Raw genomic sequence first — 22758 nt, 5'->3', positions numbered from 1 at the left:
ATTCTCAAGTTTACCAATTCAAATGATTTGCTCCTAGACTTCCTATTTGGTTCCAAACTGCCTTATACGGTTTTAAGACGTTTTTACTTCTTTCAAAGCAACCCCACCTCTTGCTTTTTAGATTATAAAAATTGACACAAACTTTTAATCTACAACATTAGAAGCTAGTCACAAATTGTGTAGAAACCAGTCTACAATCCCTTTACATCTCCAAAGAGACTACTATTGTCAGAACTGTCCTGTCACACTACAATTAATGAAAAAGGTGTAGAGGTCATCAATTAAGAACAGTTGATACATCAATTAGTTATGGACACAACACAATACAGAGAATGAAGCTTGTCTGGCCTTCTTGCACTAGGGACTACTGTATTGTCTATATTTTTTCCAATTTCTCGAAAGTTATCAAATATATCACCATATTCCAAAGACAGAGGAAGATTCAATTACCCATCCATTTCAGCAAGAAGTTGATTTATAGTCTGCCTTGAATATGGATGCATTGGCGACTCGATTCGCTTCCCACCAACAGAATCTAATTCATCAATAAATATAACACAGGGAGCATTTGCTTTTGCTTCCCCTAGGAAAACAAAAGAGATTCCAATAAGTTTAATGAAATCAATACTTTTTGAACAAAGTCATATAAAAATGAAAAACCTGTAAGGTTGTCAAAAGCCAACAAAAGACATTCATTTGGGAGACACAACACAAAAGGAGGTCTCTTTCTTTCTTTCAAAACTGATTTAAGAACAGTAGCCTCAAAAAAACTGTACCATATACAATAATATACAACACAAACAACTGAGTATTCACTCTTCCAACTGCACAAACCATATACAATCAGATTTGAGGCTAATTATTCTTTAATTACATACTATCAGATTAACAAATAAAATGAATAGGACAACAACAAAAAACCCAGCTTTACAACAGCCCCCAACCTCGTCAAACACCTCTCCTGGCTCTTTTCTTTGGAGGAAAAGTACAGTTCTGTTTTAGCTCACACATTAAAGTACCTAAAACCTGACCCCCACAATGGCTAGGTCAGCTATCAATCATAATCACACAGCCAAGAAAGGGTTAAGAAGCCCTCTTCCCCTAAAAGTAAGAAAATTTGGTATCATATGAAAGATACGTTAAAACGTACTAAATAGATTTCTTATACGGCTGGCTCCCACACCCACAAACATCTCATCAAATTCTGATCCAGAAGCATAATAAAAAGGAACATCAGCTTCTCCAGCCACAGCTCGAGCAAGAAGTGTCTTTCCTGTCCCTGGGGGTCCAACTAAAAGAATTCCTAAAAGAAAAAATAAGTGAGAATGATTCAAATTAAAAAAAACAAAACCAAAACCAAAACCCTGATTTGAACCTATAAAACAAATAGTTAATAATTAATGTATATAGTTTGGAGGTTGAAGACACATGACCAGTATTTTGAAACAAAGCAAAACAGGTCTTTAAATAATGATTCAACTTCAGGATCTTCTCCAAAACTAATTTCCCTCTATCATTTAAATACTGCTTGTCTATCGGTCCTCAACAAGTCAGAATCTTGAGAGAAAGGAATATAAACTTATTTATCACTAAACAAAAGTCACATCAAAACAGATTAAGAGATTAAGCAACGAAACGTAATACATGAACCCTTGACTTGATGATCTTCCGTAAAAAACATACTTAAGAAATTCTAGAGACATTTGAGGAAAATTTCAAAAAAACCTGGAGTACCAGATATCAAGGAAATAGTATTTAGTTTCATTTGGTAGGATAAATTACTCTCTTTATTTAGGATAATGTGCTTGGTCTTAGGTGATGCATACCAAAGGCTTTAGATGTAAAGTAGTTCATCTCTACAGCTTTGTAACTTTTTCATATGTTTGAAAATGTTCATAACAGCAGTAAGTTCTTCTAAGTTGAAATAACAGAATTCTTTAGTTTCCACAACTTTTCACTTTTCAGAATATATTTAAACAGGCAACAAAATTATATTAATGCTATATTTTAACATAAAACACTCTTAAAAAAAATTTTTTTTTAATGTTTATTTATTTTTGACAGAGAGAGACAGAAATGAGCAGGGGAGGGGCAGAGAAAGAGGGAGACACAGAATGCAAAGTAGGCTCCAGGCTCTGGGCTGTCAGCTCAGAGCCCGACGCAGGGCTCGAACCCACAGACCGCGATATCATGACCTGAGCCGAAGTCGGACGCTCAACCGACTGAGCCACCCAGGCATCCCATAAAACACCCTTTTAAAGGAAAGCTGAAAAATACCCTTCAGACTGTCCCCTTGTGTTGCCATGTTATTCCTAACTGGTTTAACTCCTCACTGTATCAATTTCTTATAGAATATATTTTGGTACCTGAGAATTTTCCCACAATTTCATACAATATCCTTTGATATTGTATAAGTGTGACTATTTTATGGTTTTAAACATGCTCTTTATGACGTTATAATATTGACTTAATAAATGAATCCTAAATTAGCAGACTCATGGAAACAGTTTTAGAAACTTCTGAACATTCTCAGTAGAGACAGTGTGTAGCACAAAACCAAATGTAAATAGCAGTGTCTCCTTTAATTCACCAATTCCATTTCTAGAATTGGAATCTAGCATAATGAATAAATAACACATGAGTAAATCTCCAATGTATTCTAAGGAGTTAATTAAGCATGTGGGCAAAGCCTTGAGACCTTAAGATGATCACCACAGCACTGATTTTATTATCATAATTAAAAATTTTTATGTGAGTAGAGCTGACACACAGTTACATTCGTTTCAGGTATACAACATGGTGATTTGATAAGTTTACACATTATGCTATGCTCACCACAAGTGTAGTTACCTTCTGTCACCATGCAATACTATTATTACAGTATCGTTGACTATATTTCCTATGCTGGACCTTTTATTCCTCTGACTTATTTATTCTACAACTGGAAGCTCTCTCCCTTCCCCTTCACCGACTTTGCCCAGCCCCCAATGTGCTCATTTTAACAGCAAAACACCAGAACCATTTAAAAGTTCAATATAAATGATTATAGTACAACTGTATAATATAAGGACACCATTAAGTCATTACAATTTTGTACCCAATTTTAGCCTACGGTTTTTCCCTCACACAAACAAGCAATTCTCCAACACCACCTGGGTGTCCTACAATTCAACTCTATTCTGACACGAACTACCTGGACATAGCTCAAATACTGCAAGTTAAGGCCTTGGTCCCAAAAGACTGCCTCTACCTCTATCCCTTCCTATATCAACTGCAAGACCAGGTTGTTACCTAGGCTTCTGATCAACAGGCTCTAGATAGGAGGTTCCAATGATCTCTTCCTTGGATTTGATTAATTTGCTAAGATGGCTCACAGAACTCAGAGAAACAACACTGTACTTACTAGATTACTGGTTTCTTATAAAAGGATACAACTCAGGAACAGTCAGTCAGATGGAAGAGATGCATATGCATAGGGCAAGGAAAAGGAAAGGGATTGTTGAGCTTCTATGCCCTCTCTAGATATGCCACTCTTCCCACATCTCCACATTTACCAACCTGGAAGCTCTCTGAACCCTATCCTTTTGGGTTTTTATGGAGGCCTCATTAGACATGCATGACTGATTCAACCTCCAGCCACTCTCCCCTCCCAAGCAGTCAGGAGGGTGAGAGTGAGGTTTCAGCTGTGTAATCACATGGTTGATTCTATTGGCAACCAGCTCCTAACCTTAGGTGGGTTCTAAAAGTCACCTCACGGTGTTGCTCTTAACACTAGGAAATTGTAAGAAATGGGATTAAGACTAAATATGTATTTCTTATTAAAAATCACAAAAGGGGCGCCTGGGTGGCGCAGTCGGTTAAGCGTCCGACTTCAGCCAGGTCACGATCTCACGGTCCGTGAGTTCGAGCCCCGCGTCGGGCTCTGGGCTGATGGCTCAGAACCTGGAGCTTGTTTCCGATTCTGTGTCTCCCTCTCTCTCTGCCCCTCCCCCGTTCATGCTCTGTCTCTCTCTGTCCCAAAAATAAATAAATGTTGAAAAAAAAATTTAAAAAAAAAAGAAAAAAAAGAAAAAAAATCACAACAGTCATTAAATCATATTAACTGTGGGAAAACATCAGAGAGGAACATTCTACAAAGTAGTGTGTACTATTTGTAAGGTCATAAAAGATCCATACCCACTCCTACAATAAAAGGCTGAAGAATTTTTTCAGATTAAAGAAAAATCTAAATGTTATGTGTAAACCTGGATCAGGTCCTAACTTGGGTCGGTGAAGGTGATGATGGGAGGACCTTACTACGAAGGATATTAGTAAGAGAAATGCTGAAATTTGAATATAACTGTGAATTTCATAATAGTTTTGGAACCAGGTTAAATTTCCTGATTTTAAGAACTATATTGGAGTTATATAATAGAATATCCTTATTTTAAAGAAATATGTAATAGGTATCTGGGGTTAAAGGAGCGTGATATCTATAACTTACTCTCAATTAAAAAAATACATTTAAGTGAAGAAAGTGAATGAGCAAATGGGACAAAGTGCTAAAAAAAACTGTTGAGTCTGGTTAAGAGTATAGGGAGTTCTCTGTACTGTTCTTACAACTTAAAGTTTGAAATTATAACAAAACTCAAAATCCCCTTCCTCCCAAAAAAGGTTATACAATGTTATGTTTAGAATGAAGACTTATTTCTAAAACAGCAATTAAGAATTAAACTTTAGGCATTTAAATCTGATAAAAATTAAATTAGCAATGGATGACAATATTTTTGATGTCAAGTCATGGTAAAGGGAAGATATCTTACCTTTTGGAAGTTTACCTCCAAGCACAGTAAATTTTTGTGGATTTTTCAAGAATTCAACAACCTCCTGTAATTCTTGTTTAGCTTCTTCCACCTAAAGTGACACAATTTACCAAACAATTCTAAATAATGGATTATCAAGGCTGCCTCTTTGAAAGTAGTAAATGTAACTGGAAGTTAACTTGGCTTTCTCTTTGTTTCAGGGAAAGAAGCACACAAGAAGGCCCCCTTATAAATGCAAACACAAAGGGGTTTTCACCTGACTCTTTTTGCCAATTATGCAGTCTCCTTTGTAAGTTTGTTTATCTGAGAGACAGCATATGTGTGAGCGGGAAAGGGCAGAGAGGAGAGAGAGAATCCCAAGCAGGCTCAGCACTGTCAGCACAGAGCCCAACGTAGGGCTCAATGCCAAGAACGGATAGATCATGCCCTGAGCCAAAGTCAAGAGTCAGATGCTTACCCAACGGAGCCACCCAGGCACCCCCCATTATGCATTTCTTTACATATCCCAACAAAAGCATTCTCAACTTCCTACCTTTTCAAGAAATAGTGCTCCCTCCAGTTAACAAGCACTTATATTCAAAATTCTAGTTAAATGTGTCAGTGGCATTTGTTGTAAATAGAAAGGTTCCCCTAGCAAGTTTCAAATCCAGAACTTTGGAACTGATTACAAGCTTCCAGGGCAAACTATGTAACTTAATGTACATCAATGACAAGGAAGCCTGTGTTTAAGTTAGAACAATGATTTAGGATTCATTATGAGATTATTTTCATTATAAGGAGTTACTACTAGATTATAAATGATTTAGTTCCCAACAAATGCCAAAGGACAGTGACTAAAATTAAGCTATAGTATACGGATATTGTTTTGTAAATGGTTGTGGCCAAAAAAATTTAGAGTATTTCATCCTCAAAATATAAAAAATTATGTAAGAATTGAGATTCCTAGCAGGCATAAAGCCCAATCTGGTCAACAAATATGTCAAGTAGAACATTAGCTCAACTTTAAAAAAACTGATATAAGGAAGCTGCCTATCAGAAATCAGGTAGCATACAACTATGAGTTAACAAATGCAAATACCTATGAGCCAGAATAATATTAAAGATGAGCACAGAAGACCAAATGAAAACAACAGTGGTGGCAATATACTGAAAAACCAGTGTACTGAAAAAGGGTCTGGAAAGCAACAGACCCTTACAGAGGGCAAATAATCACAACTTGGTTCTACAAAGGAGTACAGAACTCATGCTCCAGACTTTAATTTTTCAAGGAAAAATAAAAAAGACATCATTAAAGATATTAAATATCCATTTACATGAAAAAATGTATTTGTGGGGCAGCAGGGTGGCTCAACCAGTTAAGCGTACAAGTCATTGATTTTGGCTCAGGTCAGGATCTCAGGGTTATGAAGTCGAGCCCCTATATCAGGGCTCCACCCGGAGCTTGGAGCCTGCCTGAGATTCTCTCTCTCTCCCTCTCCTCTGTACTCCACACCGCCTGTGCAACCTCTCTCTCTTAAAAAAACAAAAACAAATGAAAAAAACCCACAAAAGACAATTAAAAAAAATGCAATTGTGTATGTACTCTTTTAGGTATTTTATTTTATTTTTTTAATTTTTATAAATTTTTTAATGTTTATTTATTTTGAGAAAGAAAGTGCAAGGGGGAGAAGGGCAGAGCAAGAGGGAGAGAGAGAATCCCAAGCAGACTCCACACTGTCAGCACAAGAACCCGGGGGATGGCTCGATCTCACGAATTGTGAGGTCATGACCTGACCCAAAATCAAAAGTTGGATGCTTAACCAAATGAGCCACCCAGGCGCCCCTATATTTATTATATTTTATTTTTTAATGTTTGTTTATTTTTGAGAGAGACAGACACAGAGTACAAGCAGGGGAAGGGCAGTGAGAGAGGGAGACAGAATCTGAAGCAGGCTCCAGGCTCTGAGCCATGAGCACAGAGCTCAACATGGGGCCGGAACTCACGAATCATGAGATCATGATCTGAGCCAAAGTCAGACACTTAACTGACTGAGCCACCCAGGTGCCACCCCCCCATATTTATTTTAAATTACACTGTCCAAATAATATATTCGCAGCCAATTTGCAACCCTATGTTAGACAACTTTAAATAATAGCTCTCAATGAGAAGAAAAAACTCAAGTACATTAGGGTTTAAAAGAAACTACCTGGCCAACAGACATATGAAAAGATGCTCAACATCGCTCCTCTTCAGGGAAATACAAATCAAAACCACACTCAGATATCACCTCATGCCAGTCAGAGTGGCCAAAATGAACAAATCAGGAGACTATAGATGCTGGGGAGGATGTGGAGAAACAAGAACCCTCTTGCACTGTTGGTGGGAATGCAAACTGGTGCAGCCACTCTGGAAAACAGTGTGGAGGTTCCTCAAAAAATTAAAAATAGACCTACCCTATGAGCCAGTAGTAGCACTGCTAGGAATTTACCCAAGGGATACAGGAGTACTGATGCATAGGGGCATTTGTACCCCAATGTTTATAGCAGCACTCTCAACAATAGCCAAATTGTGGAAAAAGCCTAAATGTCCATCAAACTGATGAATGGAGAAATTGTGGTTTATATACCCAATGGAGTACTACGTGGCAATGAGAAAGAATGAAATATGGCCCTTTGTAGCAACGTGGATGGAACTGGAAAGTGTGATGCCAAGTGAAATAAGCCATACAGAGAAAGACAGATACCATATGTTTTCACTCTTATGTGGATCCTGAAAAACTTGACAGAAACCCATGGGGGAGGGGAAGAAAAAAAAAAGAGAGAGAGAGGTTAGAGTGGGAGGGAGCCAAAGCATAAGAGACTCTTACGAACTGAGAACAAACTGAGGGTTGATGGGTGGTGGGAGGGAGGGGAGGATGGGTGATGGGCATTGAGGAGGGCACCTTTTGGGATGAGCACTGGGTGTTGTATGGAAACCAATTTGACAAAAAATTTCATATATTAAAAAAAAAAACCAGCAAAGGAACAATAAAAAAAATAAATAAATAAAATAAAAAAGAAACTACCTGAAAAAAAGTGTACTAAAACATGAAATATCTCTGGGCCAAAGGACATTATGAAAATCTAGAATTAAACTCGTGATTATCTTAGGTTTCTACATACTTTCCTAGGACTGTTTCTAGGAAGAAATAAAGAGCAAAGAGGTGTTTTTTTTTTTTTTTTAGGCTATAAATGGTCTTTAAAAGTTATTTCAATTAAATTATGAAAATATACTGTTTATAAAGTTAACAGTTAAAAGCAAAGCTCTGTCCACTCCTAAGCCCAGGAAACGTGTGTTATATATGCTCACCAAGAAACATGAAGAGAATATTCACAATGGCACTATTTAGGTGAAAACTAGACACAACTCAATGTCCACCTAATGTTGAGTAAATAAACAGTACTGTGATATTCACAGGATACTATGCAATGGGGATGAAATGAACTACAACTCCATTTAAAAACATGGATGGATCTCATAAACATCATGGTGGGTGAAAAAAGCCATATACACTACACGTATTATACATGTTCATATGAAATTCAAAACCAGGGGGAACTAATATATGTTATTAAACAGAGCAATGATTATCCTTGGAGTGGTAAGAAAGGAACACTAGGAACTTTCTGCTAATATTCTATTTTTTGAGCTGGGTGCTGATAATTATGAGTTCACTGTATGGGAATTTATTAAGGTACAGATTTATGATTTGTGTAGGTCTGTGTGAATGCTAAGCTTCAATAAAATTTATGTTTAAAAAGAGATTTGGGGGGCGCCTGGGTGGCACAGTCGGTTAAGCGTCCGACTTCAGCCAGGTCACGATCTCGCGGTCCGTGAGTTCGAGCCCTGCGTCAGGCTCTGGGCTGATGGCTCAGAGCCTGGAGCCTGTTTCCGATTCTGTGTCTTCCTCTCTCTCTGCCCCTCCCCTGTTCATGCTCAGTCTCTCTCTGTCCCAAAAATAAATAAACGTTAAAAAGAGATTTGGTTCTTTATTAAAATAAAATTTTTAAATATTCAAAGTTATTCATATACTAAAACAAGACCAAAATACATTTGGTCAAGGTAATGGATAACTTTGAATTGTAGGAAAAAAGAAAACAGATTAGATGTCACCTACTACTCAAATTAAAATTTCTCTCCCCAGACTCTGTGGCAAGAGAATTCTCAACTGAGTTATATAAAATCTATATAGGAAAATAGAGTTTAGGGGGATCAAGACAATGAATGAAGTTATAAAAGCTGTTATTAGTATTTTTATGGCAGCTATACATAATATTATTCCTACACAAACAAATTTAAGCAAGGAAATGATATTCCTATACTAGCTCTTTAAGACTTGGTAAAACTGGGGCACCTAGGTGGCTCAGTCAGTTAAGCGTCCAACTCTTGTTTCAGCTCAGGTCATGATCTCATGGTTCGTGGGTTTGAGACCCTCATCTTGGGCAATGTGCTGGCAGTGTGGAGCCTGCTAGGGACTCTCTCTCTCTCTGCTCCTCCCCAGCTCGCACACTCACCCTCTCTTTCTCTCTCTCGAAATAAATACGTAAATCAATGTAAAAAACAAAACAAAAAGACTTTGAAAAACTGACCACAGGTACCACCTAATGGTATACCTATTACGGTAAATGGTATAAATTATAACATATATATATATATATATAAAAAATATATATATATAACATTTATAGATATCTATAAACAGTTATATGTATCTACATATAAATTTAGATTTGATAGCAATAACAGCAATGTAACATTATAGCAATAACATATAACATATATGCAATATATAACAATAGCAATAATATATAATATATATATAACATTTATAGATATCTTTAAACATTTATGTGTATCTACATATAAATTTAGATTTGATAGCAATGACAGCAATGTAACATTATAGCAATAATTACAGTATTTGTTAATATTACCACGGAAAACTCTGTGACAATCTGAAAACTCTGTGATGTCCCCATTTTTTTTTTAATGTTATTTATTTTGGGAGAAAGTGTGAGCATAAGAGCAGGGGGAGAGGCAGAGAGAGAGAGAGAGAGAGAGAGAGAGAGAGAGAGAGAGTGTCTCAAGAAGGCTTCACACTGTCAGCACAGAGCCCAGTGTGGGGCTTGAGCCCAGGAACCCGTGAGATCATGACCTCAGCTGACATAACAGTTGGATGCTCAACGGACTGAGCCTCTCAGGAGCCCCTTGTGATGTTCCATTTCTAATACTATCAGCATGTCTTCTTTAGCTTTGTAATCAGAAATGGACTCATTCCAAAAGAAGTGTGGTATATTAAGTAACGAAGTATGTATAAAAAGAGATTTGGTTCTTTATTAAAATAAAATTTTTAAATATTCAAAGTTATTCATATACTAAATAAATGCCTTGCTGACCATAACCTCAACACAGGTTCAATGTGATGCAGGCTCTCAGCTCTCTGCACACCTTAAACAAAATGAGAAGGGCCCTCTGCGCTAAGGAGTCAAGTTTTCAAATACTCACTGCCCCAGCCTCCTCCTCAATTATTCCCTTTCCACAATTCCAGCAGAGTTCACAGCTGTTTAAATTGCAAAGGGAAGGGAAGGACTACTTGGTATAAAGGCAGCATAGTGACTTCTGATATTTTGTTCCCTAATATTTGAGTAGGTGAAAAATATTTATGCTTAAATGGGGAACAGAGTATGGAAAGGGGAAGAGCTCTTATTCTATTGCATATTACAAGTGGCTTTTTCATTGGTCAACAACCAAGCCACGCACATTAGCTCTTCAGGGTCCTTGCTCTCTATGTTCCTCTGGCTAGAAACATTCTTTGCCCAAATATATGCATGGTTTAGGGGCACCTGGGTGGCTCAGTTGGTAGAGCATGCGACTCTTTTTCGTTGCTGTTGTTAACAAAGAATATTCCAAATATCACTGGAGGGGCTTAATGAATTTATGTTGTATTTTTATTTTTATTTTATTTTGGAAACAGAGAGAGAACACAAGACGGGCAGAGGGAGAGAATCATAAGCAGGCTCCACGCTCAGTACGGAGCCTGACACAGGACTCAATCCCATGAGCCTGTGACATCATGACCTGAGCCAAACTCAAGAGTCAGATGCTCAACCAACTGAGCCACTCAGGAGCCCCTGAGGATGAGACTCCTAATCTCAGGGTTCTTAGTTCAAGCCCCACGTTGGGTGTAAAGATTACTTAATATCTTCAAAAAAAAAAAAAAAAAATCCATGGTTTACTTTATCTTCCTTAAATGTTCACTCAAGTGTCAACTTCTCAATCATACACTGAATATCACCATTTAAAATTGTGACTTTTCGGGGCGCCTGGGTGGCGCAGTCGGTTAAGCGTCCGACTTCAGCCAGGTCACGATCTCGCAGTCCGTGAGTTCGAGCCCCGCGTCGGGCTCTGGGCTGATGGCTCAGAGCCTGGAGCCTGCTTCCAATTCTGTGTCTCCCTCTCTCTCTGCCCCTCCCCCGTTCATGCTCTGTCTCTCTCTGTCCCAAAAATAAATAAAAAACGTTGAAAAAAAAAAAAATTAAAAAATAAATAAAAAAATAAATAAAATTGTGACTTTTCTCTCAGAACTCCCGATCTCCTTTACCCTGCTCTATATTTTCCCATAACACTTCACTTTTGAACATACTCTATTATAATTTCCTTATATGCCATATCATTGTCCAATTTCTGTTAGAATTAAAATCCATAAAGGGAAAGATCTGTTTTATTTCTTTTATCCCAATATCTAAGTTCTAATCATGGCTTGGTCTTTTCTAATAGCCAGTCCCCACCCAGGAGCCCACCCAGAGTTGCCTCAGTACAAAGAAACAGTGCTATCACCCAAGAAATTCCTAGGGAGTGAGAAGCCCTGTGTCAGAAATCAGGGTCAAAGACCAAACTGTAGAACCCAAAATGCACCTAGTACTCTTGTCATGTCGGAAATTGCAACAGTTTTAGTGCTTGGAACTGGAGGCAGAGACCAATATATATGTATTTTCTATTTTACACCTTTAAACTCAAATATTGGCCCTACATAATTAGATAATATTCGAAGAAAGCAAAGTAAACTTCTTAACTTACTCCTTTAACGTGTTCAAAGGTGACATTTTTCATCTGGACAGGATCTACTGCAGAATCAAGCCCTGTTGTTGTCCGGAAGCGGACTAAAGAGAAGAAAAGAAATGATTATATCTCTGATAGATTTATAAAATTCTAACCACCTTGTTTTTCAGATTTAAGAAAGCCCAGAAAAATTACATCTAAATTCACATTCATTAATTCACAGTGAAGTACAGAAACTAGGTCTACTGGATTTCTAGGCCGTGTTCAAGGAATCAAGGACCCTCATTAAACTATCTTTGTACCTTCTAATTAAAATGAAATAGTATTTCCCTCTTCTCCTATAATATCTCATAACAGAGATTTAAACCAATCATTTTCAAACTCCACTGTGCATAAAAGTCACTTGAGAAAAGTGTTAATGCAAGTTCCCAGACCATGGCCCAGAACTTCTGATTTGCAGATTCAGTAAAAGGCCCAAGAGCTTGCATTTTTAACATTAAATTATCCTGCTACAACTGGTCAGAGATGTACACCATGAATACACTGCCTTAAACCTAGCATTAAAAACTGGCACTAGCATTTTTTTTAAGAAGGGCGAACCTTAAAAGAGATTATTTCACTCTTGATGTAGCCTCCTTCCTCTGGCAACTGTTACTTGCCCTCGGATGATAGATCATTAATGACATCATCAAGTATAAGAAACACAGTGAGGCGTGCCTGGGCGGCTCAGTCAGTTAAGCGTCGGACTTTTGCCCAGGTCATGATCTCACAGTTCATGGGTTTGAGCCCTACTTCAGGCTCTCTGGTGTCAGTGCAGAGCTTCGGATCCTCTGTCCAACCCTCCCCCAACCCTTCTCTGCTGATTCTCTCTCTCTCTTGAAATAAACTTTAAAAATACTACTAATAATTTTTAAAAAACAGTGAAAGTTTGGAAGAACAGTAAAATACGTAAGATCAACTATAGGAACTATTTATTACAAAGCTTTCTTAAATCTCTCCCCCTTGGTTAAGCTTTCATACTAAATATATAAATGAGTAAAAAGTAATTTCTAATTTCCTCAGAAGAAGATGAAAATGTTGTCTTTAAGACAGAAATTTAGGGGCGCCTGGGTGGCGCAGTCGGTTAAGCGTCCGACTTCAGCCAGGTCACGATCTCGCAGTCCGTGAGTTCGAGCCCCGCGTCGGGCTCTGGGCTGATGGCTCAGAGCCTGGAGCCTGTTTCCGATTCTGTGTCTCTCTCTCTCTCTGCCCCTCCCCCGTTCATGCTCTGTCTCTCTCTGTCCCAAAAATAAATAAACGTTGAAAAAAAAAATTAAAAAAAAAACAAACAGAAATTTAGGGGCGCCTGGGTGGCTCAGTCAGTTAAGCGTCCGACTTCGGCTCAGGTTGTGATCTCGTGGTCCGTGAGTTCGAGCCCCGTGTCGGGCTTTGTGCTGACAGCTCAGAGCCTGCAGCCTGTTTCAGATTCTGTGTCTCCCTGTCTCTGACCCTCCCCTGTTCATGCTCTGTCTCTCTCTGTCTCAAAAATAAATAAACATTAAAAAAAAAATTTTTTAAAGACAGAAATTCAGATGCAAAAAAGTCAGTAGGTAAAAATACAGTTAACGAGAAAACACTTAACATATCAATAATATACGAGTCGAGAGAGTAAATGTAATATAGAAATTCTAGAATGGACACTAATAGTTTTAGCCACTAAATTGTTTATTTAAGAATCTGTGGGGTCCGGGGCGCCTGGGTGGCTCAGCTGGTTAAGCGTCTGACTTTGCCTCAGACCATGATCTCACAGTTTCTGAGTTCAAGCCCCACGTTGGGCTCTGTGATGACACTGAGGAGCCTGCTTCCGATTGTCTCTCCCTCTCTCTCTGCCCCTCCCCCACTCACTCACACACACTCTCTCTCTCTCTCTAAAATTAAAACATAAACATTGAAATAAAAAATCTATGGGGTGTCTGGGTGGCCCAGTCACTTCAGCATCCAACTCCTGGTTTCAACTTAGGTCATAATCTCAAGGTTCACTGGTTCGAGCACTGGGTCTGGCTCTGTGCTGACAGCACAGGGCCTGCTTGGGATTCTCTTTCACTCTCTCTGCCTCTCCCCCACATCCGCACGCCCGTGCATGCATGCTCTCTAAGTAAATACAGTTTTTTAAAAAAAGAATCTCTATAGATAGACTTAATAAATAAGGCAAATAAATTTGTAGTTGAACCCACTTGAACCTTGTAAGAAATTAATTACTCAACGGCAATGCACTTCATATTTTAATATATGTTTTACTTAACATAAGAAATTAAGGGAAAAAAAAGAAATTAAGAAACATAAAGGAATAATCAGACCTTTTCCTACTCTTCCGTTATCACCTAGTGTCCCTGTAATGGTTCTGTTTTGAAAATAAGGAGATAAGAGAAGGTGACTCTAGATATAAAAAGAATATTCCTGGATGTTAAAATCTCATCTCAGGTTTGATGCCACAAAAAACTTAAAATATCTGGGGTTACATGCAAGTCCTGGGATGAATTCCTGATCCAGGTCAACTAATATTCTTAACTGTACATCAGTTTTTTTCTCTCAAGGTAATCAAACATAAAGAACACAGAGAACACAGGGTAAAAACTGAATAGTTGAAAAAGCAAGCAGAACCACTTACAACTGACATTTCATTTTAGACTTGGCAACCCCAGAAAATCTGGGACTCATTTAAACTGATGCTTAATAATATGTAATTTTTCATAAATTTATTGTGTCTTTGAAATAAAGAACTATTTCATTTGTATTGTGATTATAAAATTCTAATACATGTTTTTTAAATTTTATAATTGGACAGGTATAATTTTCTAAAAATGCGGAAAACTAACCACTAATAGGAGTTAATCTAACATTTTTGATATAACATAAACCTTAAAATTTTAACAAAATATTCTTTTCCCAAAACAAGTCAAAGTTGAAATTTGTATAGTGTCTGAAGGAACTTTTCCTGTAATCCACAAAGCAATGTAAATATGGTAGGCCCTCTGACAATGCAAATGGCATATAATCATAACAGATTAAAACTTTTCTACTTCAACACAAAAGAAACAATCTCAAATTGACCCAATCTGTGAAGTGTTGACTCGTAGGAACGAGGGGCCTAGACACTAGAACTATACATGTTTTCTCACTCCTAAGTCTTAGGCATATTAACTACAAAAAAAAAAAAAAAAAAAAAAAAATTCAAGTATTTAAAAGATTAAAAAAAAGTCAGAAAAATTCAAAGAGCCATTACCAGATAAAAATGGGTTTTTTAAGAGTCCATAAATGCCAAACAGCAACAGAACGAAGAGAATCAGACGAGTTCGTCTTAGAGAATCTGCAAGGAGAAAAAAAAAAAGCCTTAAATGACATCAATGAGAAAGGACAGCTTGACAAAAGGCAAATATTAGGTTACTGATGGAAACCATATTTCATTACATAAGGTTTTGGAACGTGGCATGCTTTTGTGTAACTGCCATGATTTCCTTTCAGCACCCTGTCAGCAAAACCTCACGAAGCCACTCAGGCTTCTGTCCTTGACATAGGTTCTCAAAACAAGGCAAAGAGTCCACAGATATTTCCATTTTGACACAGCTTACATTACAAATATAACAGAATATAAGCAGTGAAAAAGTGGTAATTGTTAGAAAAAAGATTTATAATCACTTAAATACAGGACTATGACTTCCTTTTAGGTATCTACCCAAATATGAATGGGGTCAAATCAACTTACCATTGGTTTTTTGTGTTAGTGCTTGCGCTTTCAGAAAACCCTCTGCAAAACCAGTTTTAAACGCATCTTGGTGAGCTTCGGGTATATTTTTGGTCTTCATGAGTTTGTCCAAACTTTCAACATCTGATCCTCTGTCCCGCAAAAGGAACCCCTAAATACACAAACAACACATCAGTATTGATTGACTATATAGATAACACACTCCCAAAATATAATCACAACTCACAAAAATATTCATTCAAAGAGTCTAGAAATTCTAATTTTTACTGTCTGTGTGAAGAATTACAGTAATACTCAACAATAAATTACTTCATCAATGGCTAGAAAACTAACTTTGGACCTTACACTTGCATCAATCAATTCAGGTCAAGAAACTCTCTGTAAGAACACTATACTGAGGGGCACCTGGGTGGCTCAGTCAAACGTTCAACTTCGGCTCAGGTCATGATCTCACAGTTTGTGGGTTCAAACCCAGCGTCAGGCTCAGTGCTGACAGCTTGGAGCCTGGAGCCTGCTTCGGATTCTGTGTCTCCTTTTCTCTCTGCCCCTGCTCACACTCTCTTCACTCCCAAAAACAAACAAACAAACAAACAAACAAAAAAGGACACTATAGTGAAAACAACAAATAGGTCACAGGTGGACTTAGGGTTCTAATGGTTTGATGTTCACACTCCTTTATCTCTAGTAGAGGAAAAACCTCATCAATTTATTAAATGTTTACTGAGCATCTTTTATATACTTGGCCTTATAGAAGTTCTGAAAATGTAAAGATAAATAACGAATGATCTGAATGTTCTCAGACTAGTGGGGAGAGATACACAAATAATCAATTTTTGAAATCATTCTGTTATTATGTTAGAAGTTCTAGGTCTGGTAAAATAAATGCTACCTCAGGAAGTCAGGAAAGGCATTACAGAGAACAGGACTTCTAAATTTTTAACATTTTATTTTTACTTTTGAGAAACTGGGGGTGGGGAGTACAGAGAAAGAGGAACAGAGGATCTGAAGTGGGCTCTGCCCTGAGGGCAATGAGCCCGATGCAGGGCTCAAGCTCACGAATCAAGAGATCATGACCCAAGCCAAAGTTGGGTGCATGACCAACTAAGCCACCCAGCACCCCGACAACAGGATTTCTAAACCACAGGCAACACAAAGCATAAACAAGTTGACAGAGTCATTAAATAACAGCCTTCAGTGCTCAAGAACTACATGCAACCTTGTGTAACAGGACTTAAAAATGCACAAGAGGAGCCGGATAGAGGTTCAGAGGGGATGCCATAATGAAAGATGAGAACAGAAAAATAGTAGGCAGGGGCCAAAAGATGAAATGCCCTGTGTACTATGGCATGAATCTGACAATAAAGCAGAGGAATACAATTATTATATTAATATATTTTAGACAGATTGGTGGGAGGGTGGCAGTCTGGAGTCTAAACTGAAGGTAGCAAAACTAAAGACAAGGAGATTAAATACGTGTATATTTGAGTCACTTGGGCAAAAATTGTTAAAGTCTATCTATGCAGTGGAATTGGGGATGAAAAGAAACAGACCTAAGAAGTATTTAAGAGGCTGGATCAATAGGACTTTAGTGATTAATGGGCGTGAGAGGAGAGAGATGAATAAATCAAAGTTGATCATCAAGTTTCTAGCTTGGGTGGATGCTATTCATGAACACAGAGAACACACAAGCAGGTGTAGGTTGGTAGGAAAAAGGACAAAGGGAGATGTCTAACAGGCCAATGGAGAGACATGACTGGCACTGAGAAAAGATGTAGGTATAATGACTTAACACAGGTTATTAATCCTTTAGAAAATCAGTTGGCCAATAAAAGAAATCAGATAATGAAGGTTCTCATTTTAGTAATTTGAAATGTATTGCTTTTTCAAACAACAAAAAAGAGTTCTAATTACCTTTACAAATGATGGCGCTATATGCTGTGTTTCTGCCAATCTTTCAGAGGTGGACTGTAGACGCCGTGTTCTTGATTTCAAAGTTTTAAAACCCCGAGACTGTATGAAAACTGAACAGAATAGTATCACATTTAAATTTTTAAATAGTATCTCATTGTAAATTTTAATAAGGAAAATGCCTAAGATTTGAAACTAACACCAAACCTGTATATCCTAGTTTACTATCTCATTTTTTAACATAGTTCTTTGCCTGACGCTTCACTATACTAGTAATTAAGGTCATCAAAATGGGTTTAATCTGTAAGTTAAGTTTACAATTTCTTGAGAGTTCTAAAATGTTAAAAAAAAACAAAACAACCCACTGATGAGTATCAAATACAAGTCAGTGTCTAATTCCTCAAACCCCAATCCCAGTTCCCAGAAGTAACCACTCAACAATTTCATGACTACGCTTGTATGTATTTTAACACATGCTCTTTCTATAAAAAATAGTGTATAATTTTTTGTCTTCTTTCACTTAACACTACATCATGGACATTTTTCAGAACAGGTCAGACAACGCATTCAATTTAATGGCTGTTAACATTCTTCTAATTTTCAGTGTATAGCAATTTGAATATTCTACTACTTTTCTACTATGGACAGTTGTTTCCTGTTTTCTTATTGCTAAAAATGGTGCAGTTATAATTCTTGTACATATCATCTTTCAGCAAATGTAGGCTAAATTCTTAATGTGAAGCTGTGAGGTGTGAATTATTTAACACTAAGAAATTGCTCTCTAGAAGGCTGTTATGGATTTATATACCCACCAATGAATAGGAGTATCCTTTTCTCCACATCCTGTGCAACCCAAGTTAATATAAATGTTTTTAATTTGTACAAGTGTGATAAGCAAAAAGTAGGGTCTTGTTTTAATCTGCATTTAAGATTATGGGGGGAAACTTAGAAACAATTTTTTTCTTTCATTGAATATTTTATTTCTTTAGCAAATTGATCACTCATGACCCTTCCCATTTTCATTTGTAAAAGAATGCATGTTATATTTAGTAACTTGAGGTCATGTATATTTGAAATATTCATTTTAATGTCTTTGTCTTTTGATGTAACACTTTATAAAGTTAATGTAGCCTTATCTTTTAATTTTTTGTTTTCTGCACTGTGTTACTGTGTTTTGATTAGAGAGCCTCATCCCCGAACTATGATTTTAAAAGGAATCTACTGACTTTTAATTCTTTTGTTCAGACCTTTGCCTATTTGGAACTTATTTTAAAAAAAAGCAGGGGGGGATCCGATTCCCCTTTTGTTTAGGCCCACGTTTGTTTATTTTATTTATTTATAAGTGATCTCTTGAACTCATAACCCCAAGATCAAGAGTTGGATGTTCTACTGACTGAGCCAGCCAGGCACCCCATTTTACTAAGCCCAAGTTTAAAATCAACTTCTCGGTTTTCATAGCAAGTGTTTAGGGTTTTGATTGGGGTTGCACTGAGTTAATAAATTTGGGCATACATTAAAACTGTCACAGTACAAAATCCTTTCAAAGAGGATTGTGGCATTCTTTCATTTTATTTTACTCAGCTCTTTGATTCCTTCAGTAAAGTTTCACAGGCAACATATATACATATGTATGTGTACATTATGTTGAATATTTCTTGTCAGGATAAAAGATTTGCTGGGTTTGAAGAAAACTATAAATAAAACCTACTGCTAGAATATAAGATATTGATTTTGAGACATTTATCTCATATGATACCAGAGTAGCTTTTCAGGTGATTTTCTTAAGTTGCCTAGTAAGCAAGCATCTTACCTGGTAAGCAAAAACAATCAAAATTTTGCCCTTTCCTTAAACTTACTTTCTATTCTAGCTTTCTACAACATTCTAGAAGTGTAACAATTAAAATATATTACATGTCTTTTTCATACACTAAAATAATAGTTTTTCTTCTCTAATCAATTAGCATGATAAATTAACACACTTCCTAATATTGAATCACTTTTGTATTCCTCAATCATATTGATAGCAATTTCTGTACTTGCTTTTTCAGATTTTATTTAGGATTTCTGTATTTACATTATTAAGTGAAATCGATCTATTGGATTCTTTTTTATGCTAACATTTTAGTATCTGCGATCTTGTGGAATAAACAGGGAAGCCTATTCTACCTTTTTCTTTATTAAGAAAGTTATAAAGAATAGGAAACTGCTGATCCTGGAAAACAGAACACAACCATAAAACCATCTGAGCCTACCTCCTCTGGGGCAGTGGGATTATATTTGAAAAATACTCTTTCAAATTTTATAGTTATTGTCTTATCTTTTTTCTTGGGTCAATACTAATTTAGACTTGGATATTTTTTCAACATATTTTTATTTATACACACTCTTAAAAGTTTAAAATCTTCATTATCTGTGGCTGTAACCACTTTTCACTTCTAACATTATTTTCTCATTGTTTTTAATCAGACCATTCTTTTTTTTTTCTCAAATTAAATTTGTTCTTCATTTAATTAAAACCCCCTGGATGTTGTATTCATTTCATGTTTTATACTTTTCAATTTCTCACATTCGTTTAAAGAAATTCTCAGAATGACTGTTTCATCAATTTAGTTTCCATCTTTCTTATTTCCTAATAAATTATATGATGCACTCAGCATCAATAGGTCTTCAACTCAAAGATTTTGATATGTTGATTTTCCTTGTGGTTCATTACTAATTGTCTATAATTTGTTTTTCTTTCCCTTTAGCCACAAGACATTTAGAAAAGTATTTTTAAATTTCCATAGTTAGGAAATTTTGTTTTAGGAACTTTTAAGGTATCCTGTTATATGATTTCCATTTTATCATATGATCAGAGAACCTGACCTGTGAGTTACTAACTTTTTGAAAATTTATTAAGATATTTTTTCATACTTTAATACATGCTCAGTTTTTAGAAGTCTTCCATGAATATTTAAAATGTATCATTCTTCTTAAGTATTCTTCTGTCTTTTGCATTAACCATTTCTTCAGAGGATTACTGGTCTCTGTGCCCTACTTGGTATCTCTTTCATGCTATAAGTTTTCCTCAAACATGTGGAGATTTTTGCTGATCCATTTGTAATTGTAAAGGGAATACAGTAATTGGTACTGATTGTAGATAGAGGTTTCCTTAAAACTACCAAGGTGGTAGATGCCTTTATACTATGAAACATGGACTTTTAATGAATGAGCAGGATACCCTTAGTGCATGACTCAAGTCCATTATTTCTCTCCTTGGCATCAATGCTCAAACACAATCTTCAGAGACAGACTTCTCTACACACACACACACACACACACACACACACACACACACTTTATTACAAAAGTGTCTTTTGCCAATTATAGCCTAAAAGTTGCAAGCCCTTTCTGGGACTGGCCCATTTTGGGGAATCTTTCGATTCAACTGTTTATGAATCATCCCAGAGCCCACAATTACTGACTTGGAAATTGGGGTTTTTCCTAAGTTCTACCAGAAATAACAGCACACACCTATTTCGTGTCACTCTATTCTAAGTTCCATGAAGGTAGGTAACATATGTTGTTTTCATTTATAATTATCACTGTCACCTGACACTTAATCACTAGTGTCTGGTATTAAATCAATATAAATACATGCATATTTGATTTTGCTATCAATGTGAGGTCATCTAATTTATACCCTATGGAAAGTCCTCAAATTTCTGGTCCACGGACAAAACCCCTCTGCTGCTGCCCTGACTTTTTCCTCATTAAATTTGTTTTTTGTCATTGTAATGGATTGAAACAATTTTGAAAATGAAATTTTAAAAATATGGAAGTAAACAAATGTGCTTATTAATTATTTTAAAGCTGTAGATAAGTTCCCTAGAGGTTGATTTATTGTGGCACTTATTACTCACATTAAAAATTCAGCCATTATGTATTTTCCAGATTAAAAATACTGGACATACCCAAATTAACTGATTCCAAATATTCTATCAGTTTATTGTGAGCTACAAATGAATGCTTATAAACATTAATATGATTAAGAAAGACAAATCAGAATCCACTGAATAAATCTACTGTTTTTCAAAATAAATACGGGTGCTTCATACCTGGCCAGTACTGAAGATCTGAACAAATACTTTTAAGAGTTCTTGAATGTTGTCTATACAGGCAAGAGGAACGTAAAGTACTAAACATATCTAAGTAACCTGGAGGAAAATTGAAAAAAGCAAATTTTCTAGTTACCAAGCTAAAAGAAGTCATGAACTATAGTAATTTTACCAAATATTAGAAATATAAAAATATGAGTTTAGCCTTTTATTTGTTCATATGGCTCTGCTTGTATGAGTTTCTAAGAGCACTACTAATCTAATTACAGTTCTTCATCACTATCCTGTCTATCATTTGTCCCTTAGATTATCTTTTTTATCTGATAGATGACCCTGGCTGCCAATAAAATTAAATTCAAACCAAAAGGGAAAAGGTATGTATGTTTAGCTAAAGTTACTGTTAGTCAAAAGCACGTAGAGAAAAGAACTGCTATTTCCTAGAGACAATTTCCAACACTCAGATGAATAATGTGATGAGTAAACACTGTAAACCAGAAGCACGGTAATCTTTCTCTCTCAAAGCTTCAGGTCACTGGGTACAAAGACAGTTCCTTCCACAGCTGGAAGCCATAAACTCTGGCGATCCTTGGAACTCCTACTGTTGACTAATGGGCCCCATCCTACTTAACATCCATGAGCCTAGGGAAAAAGTAAACAGCATCGATTGAAACAGATTCTTATCTATCCCAATATCCCAATTAAGAGTTCAGGGATTTTTCTAGGAATCGTATAGTCACATCAACAAACTCCTTCTTAATATGTCTGTCTGCTTAAGCCAAGAAACAGCTGGCAGGAAGAGGCACAACTTTAAAAGGAAATGTAAATACACAGGCCAAAAGAGCTATAGTAATAATACTACTACTATACATCAATGATAGTAACAAAAATTTAACTCTACTGGACACTTACTATGGGCCAAGGAATAAAGTAGTTTGGGCTAAGTAAACTACTTTCATTATTTCATTTGATCCTACACAGTGAGATAAGGAGTTTTCCCCCAGGCTTCACATGAGAAAACAGCAGTTTAGAGGAATAAGGGAAATACCACAGCTCCTCAGTCTCAGGACTGAGTTTGATCCTGGTCTACTCCTCACTCTTAACCACTAAGCTTCAAGACTTCTCTCAGGAAGG

General features: G+C 36.6%; 1 protein-coding gene across 3 annotated transcripts in view; it reads right to left on the bottom strand.

Moving 5' to 3' along the window:
* The window catches only part of YME1L1 (YME1 like 1 ATPase), a 63106-nt gene that overhangs the window by 22328 nt on the left and 18020 nt on the right, over window positions 1-22758 (bottom strand). For 2 of the 3 annotated variants that reach the window (XM_043563486.1, XM_043563487.1), the window contains exons 4-11: window positions 21628-21726; window positions 17534-17643; window positions 15623-15773; window positions 15143-15226; window positions 11899-11981; window positions 4803-4893; window positions 1151-1303; window positions 451-583 (exon numbers count right to left, since the gene is read on the bottom strand). In XM_043563486.1, the coding sequence (XP_043419421.1) occupies window positions 451-583; window positions 1151-1303; window positions 4803-4893; window positions 11899-11981; window positions 15143-15226; window positions 15623-15773; window positions 17534-17643; window positions 21628-21726 (904 nt within the window). The remainder of the gene's footprint in view (window positions 1-450; window positions 584-1150; window positions 1304-4802; window positions 4894-11898; window positions 11982-15142; window positions 15227-15622; window positions 15774-17533; window positions 17644-21627; window positions 21727-22758) is intronic. The other variant, XM_043563488.1, reaches the window with a different exon arrangement.

The sequence above is a fragment of the Prionailurus bengalensis genome, chromosome B4, assembly GCF_016509475.1.
Source record: "Prionailurus bengalensis isolate Pbe53 chromosome B4, Fcat_Pben_1.1_paternal_pri, whole genome shotgun sequence".
Lineage (NCBI taxonomy): Eukaryota > Metazoa > Chordata > Mammalia > Carnivora > Felidae > Prionailurus > Prionailurus bengalensis.
The sequence above is the reverse complement of the archived record's forward strand: the minus strand, read 5'-3'. Positions and strand labels throughout refer to the sequence as shown.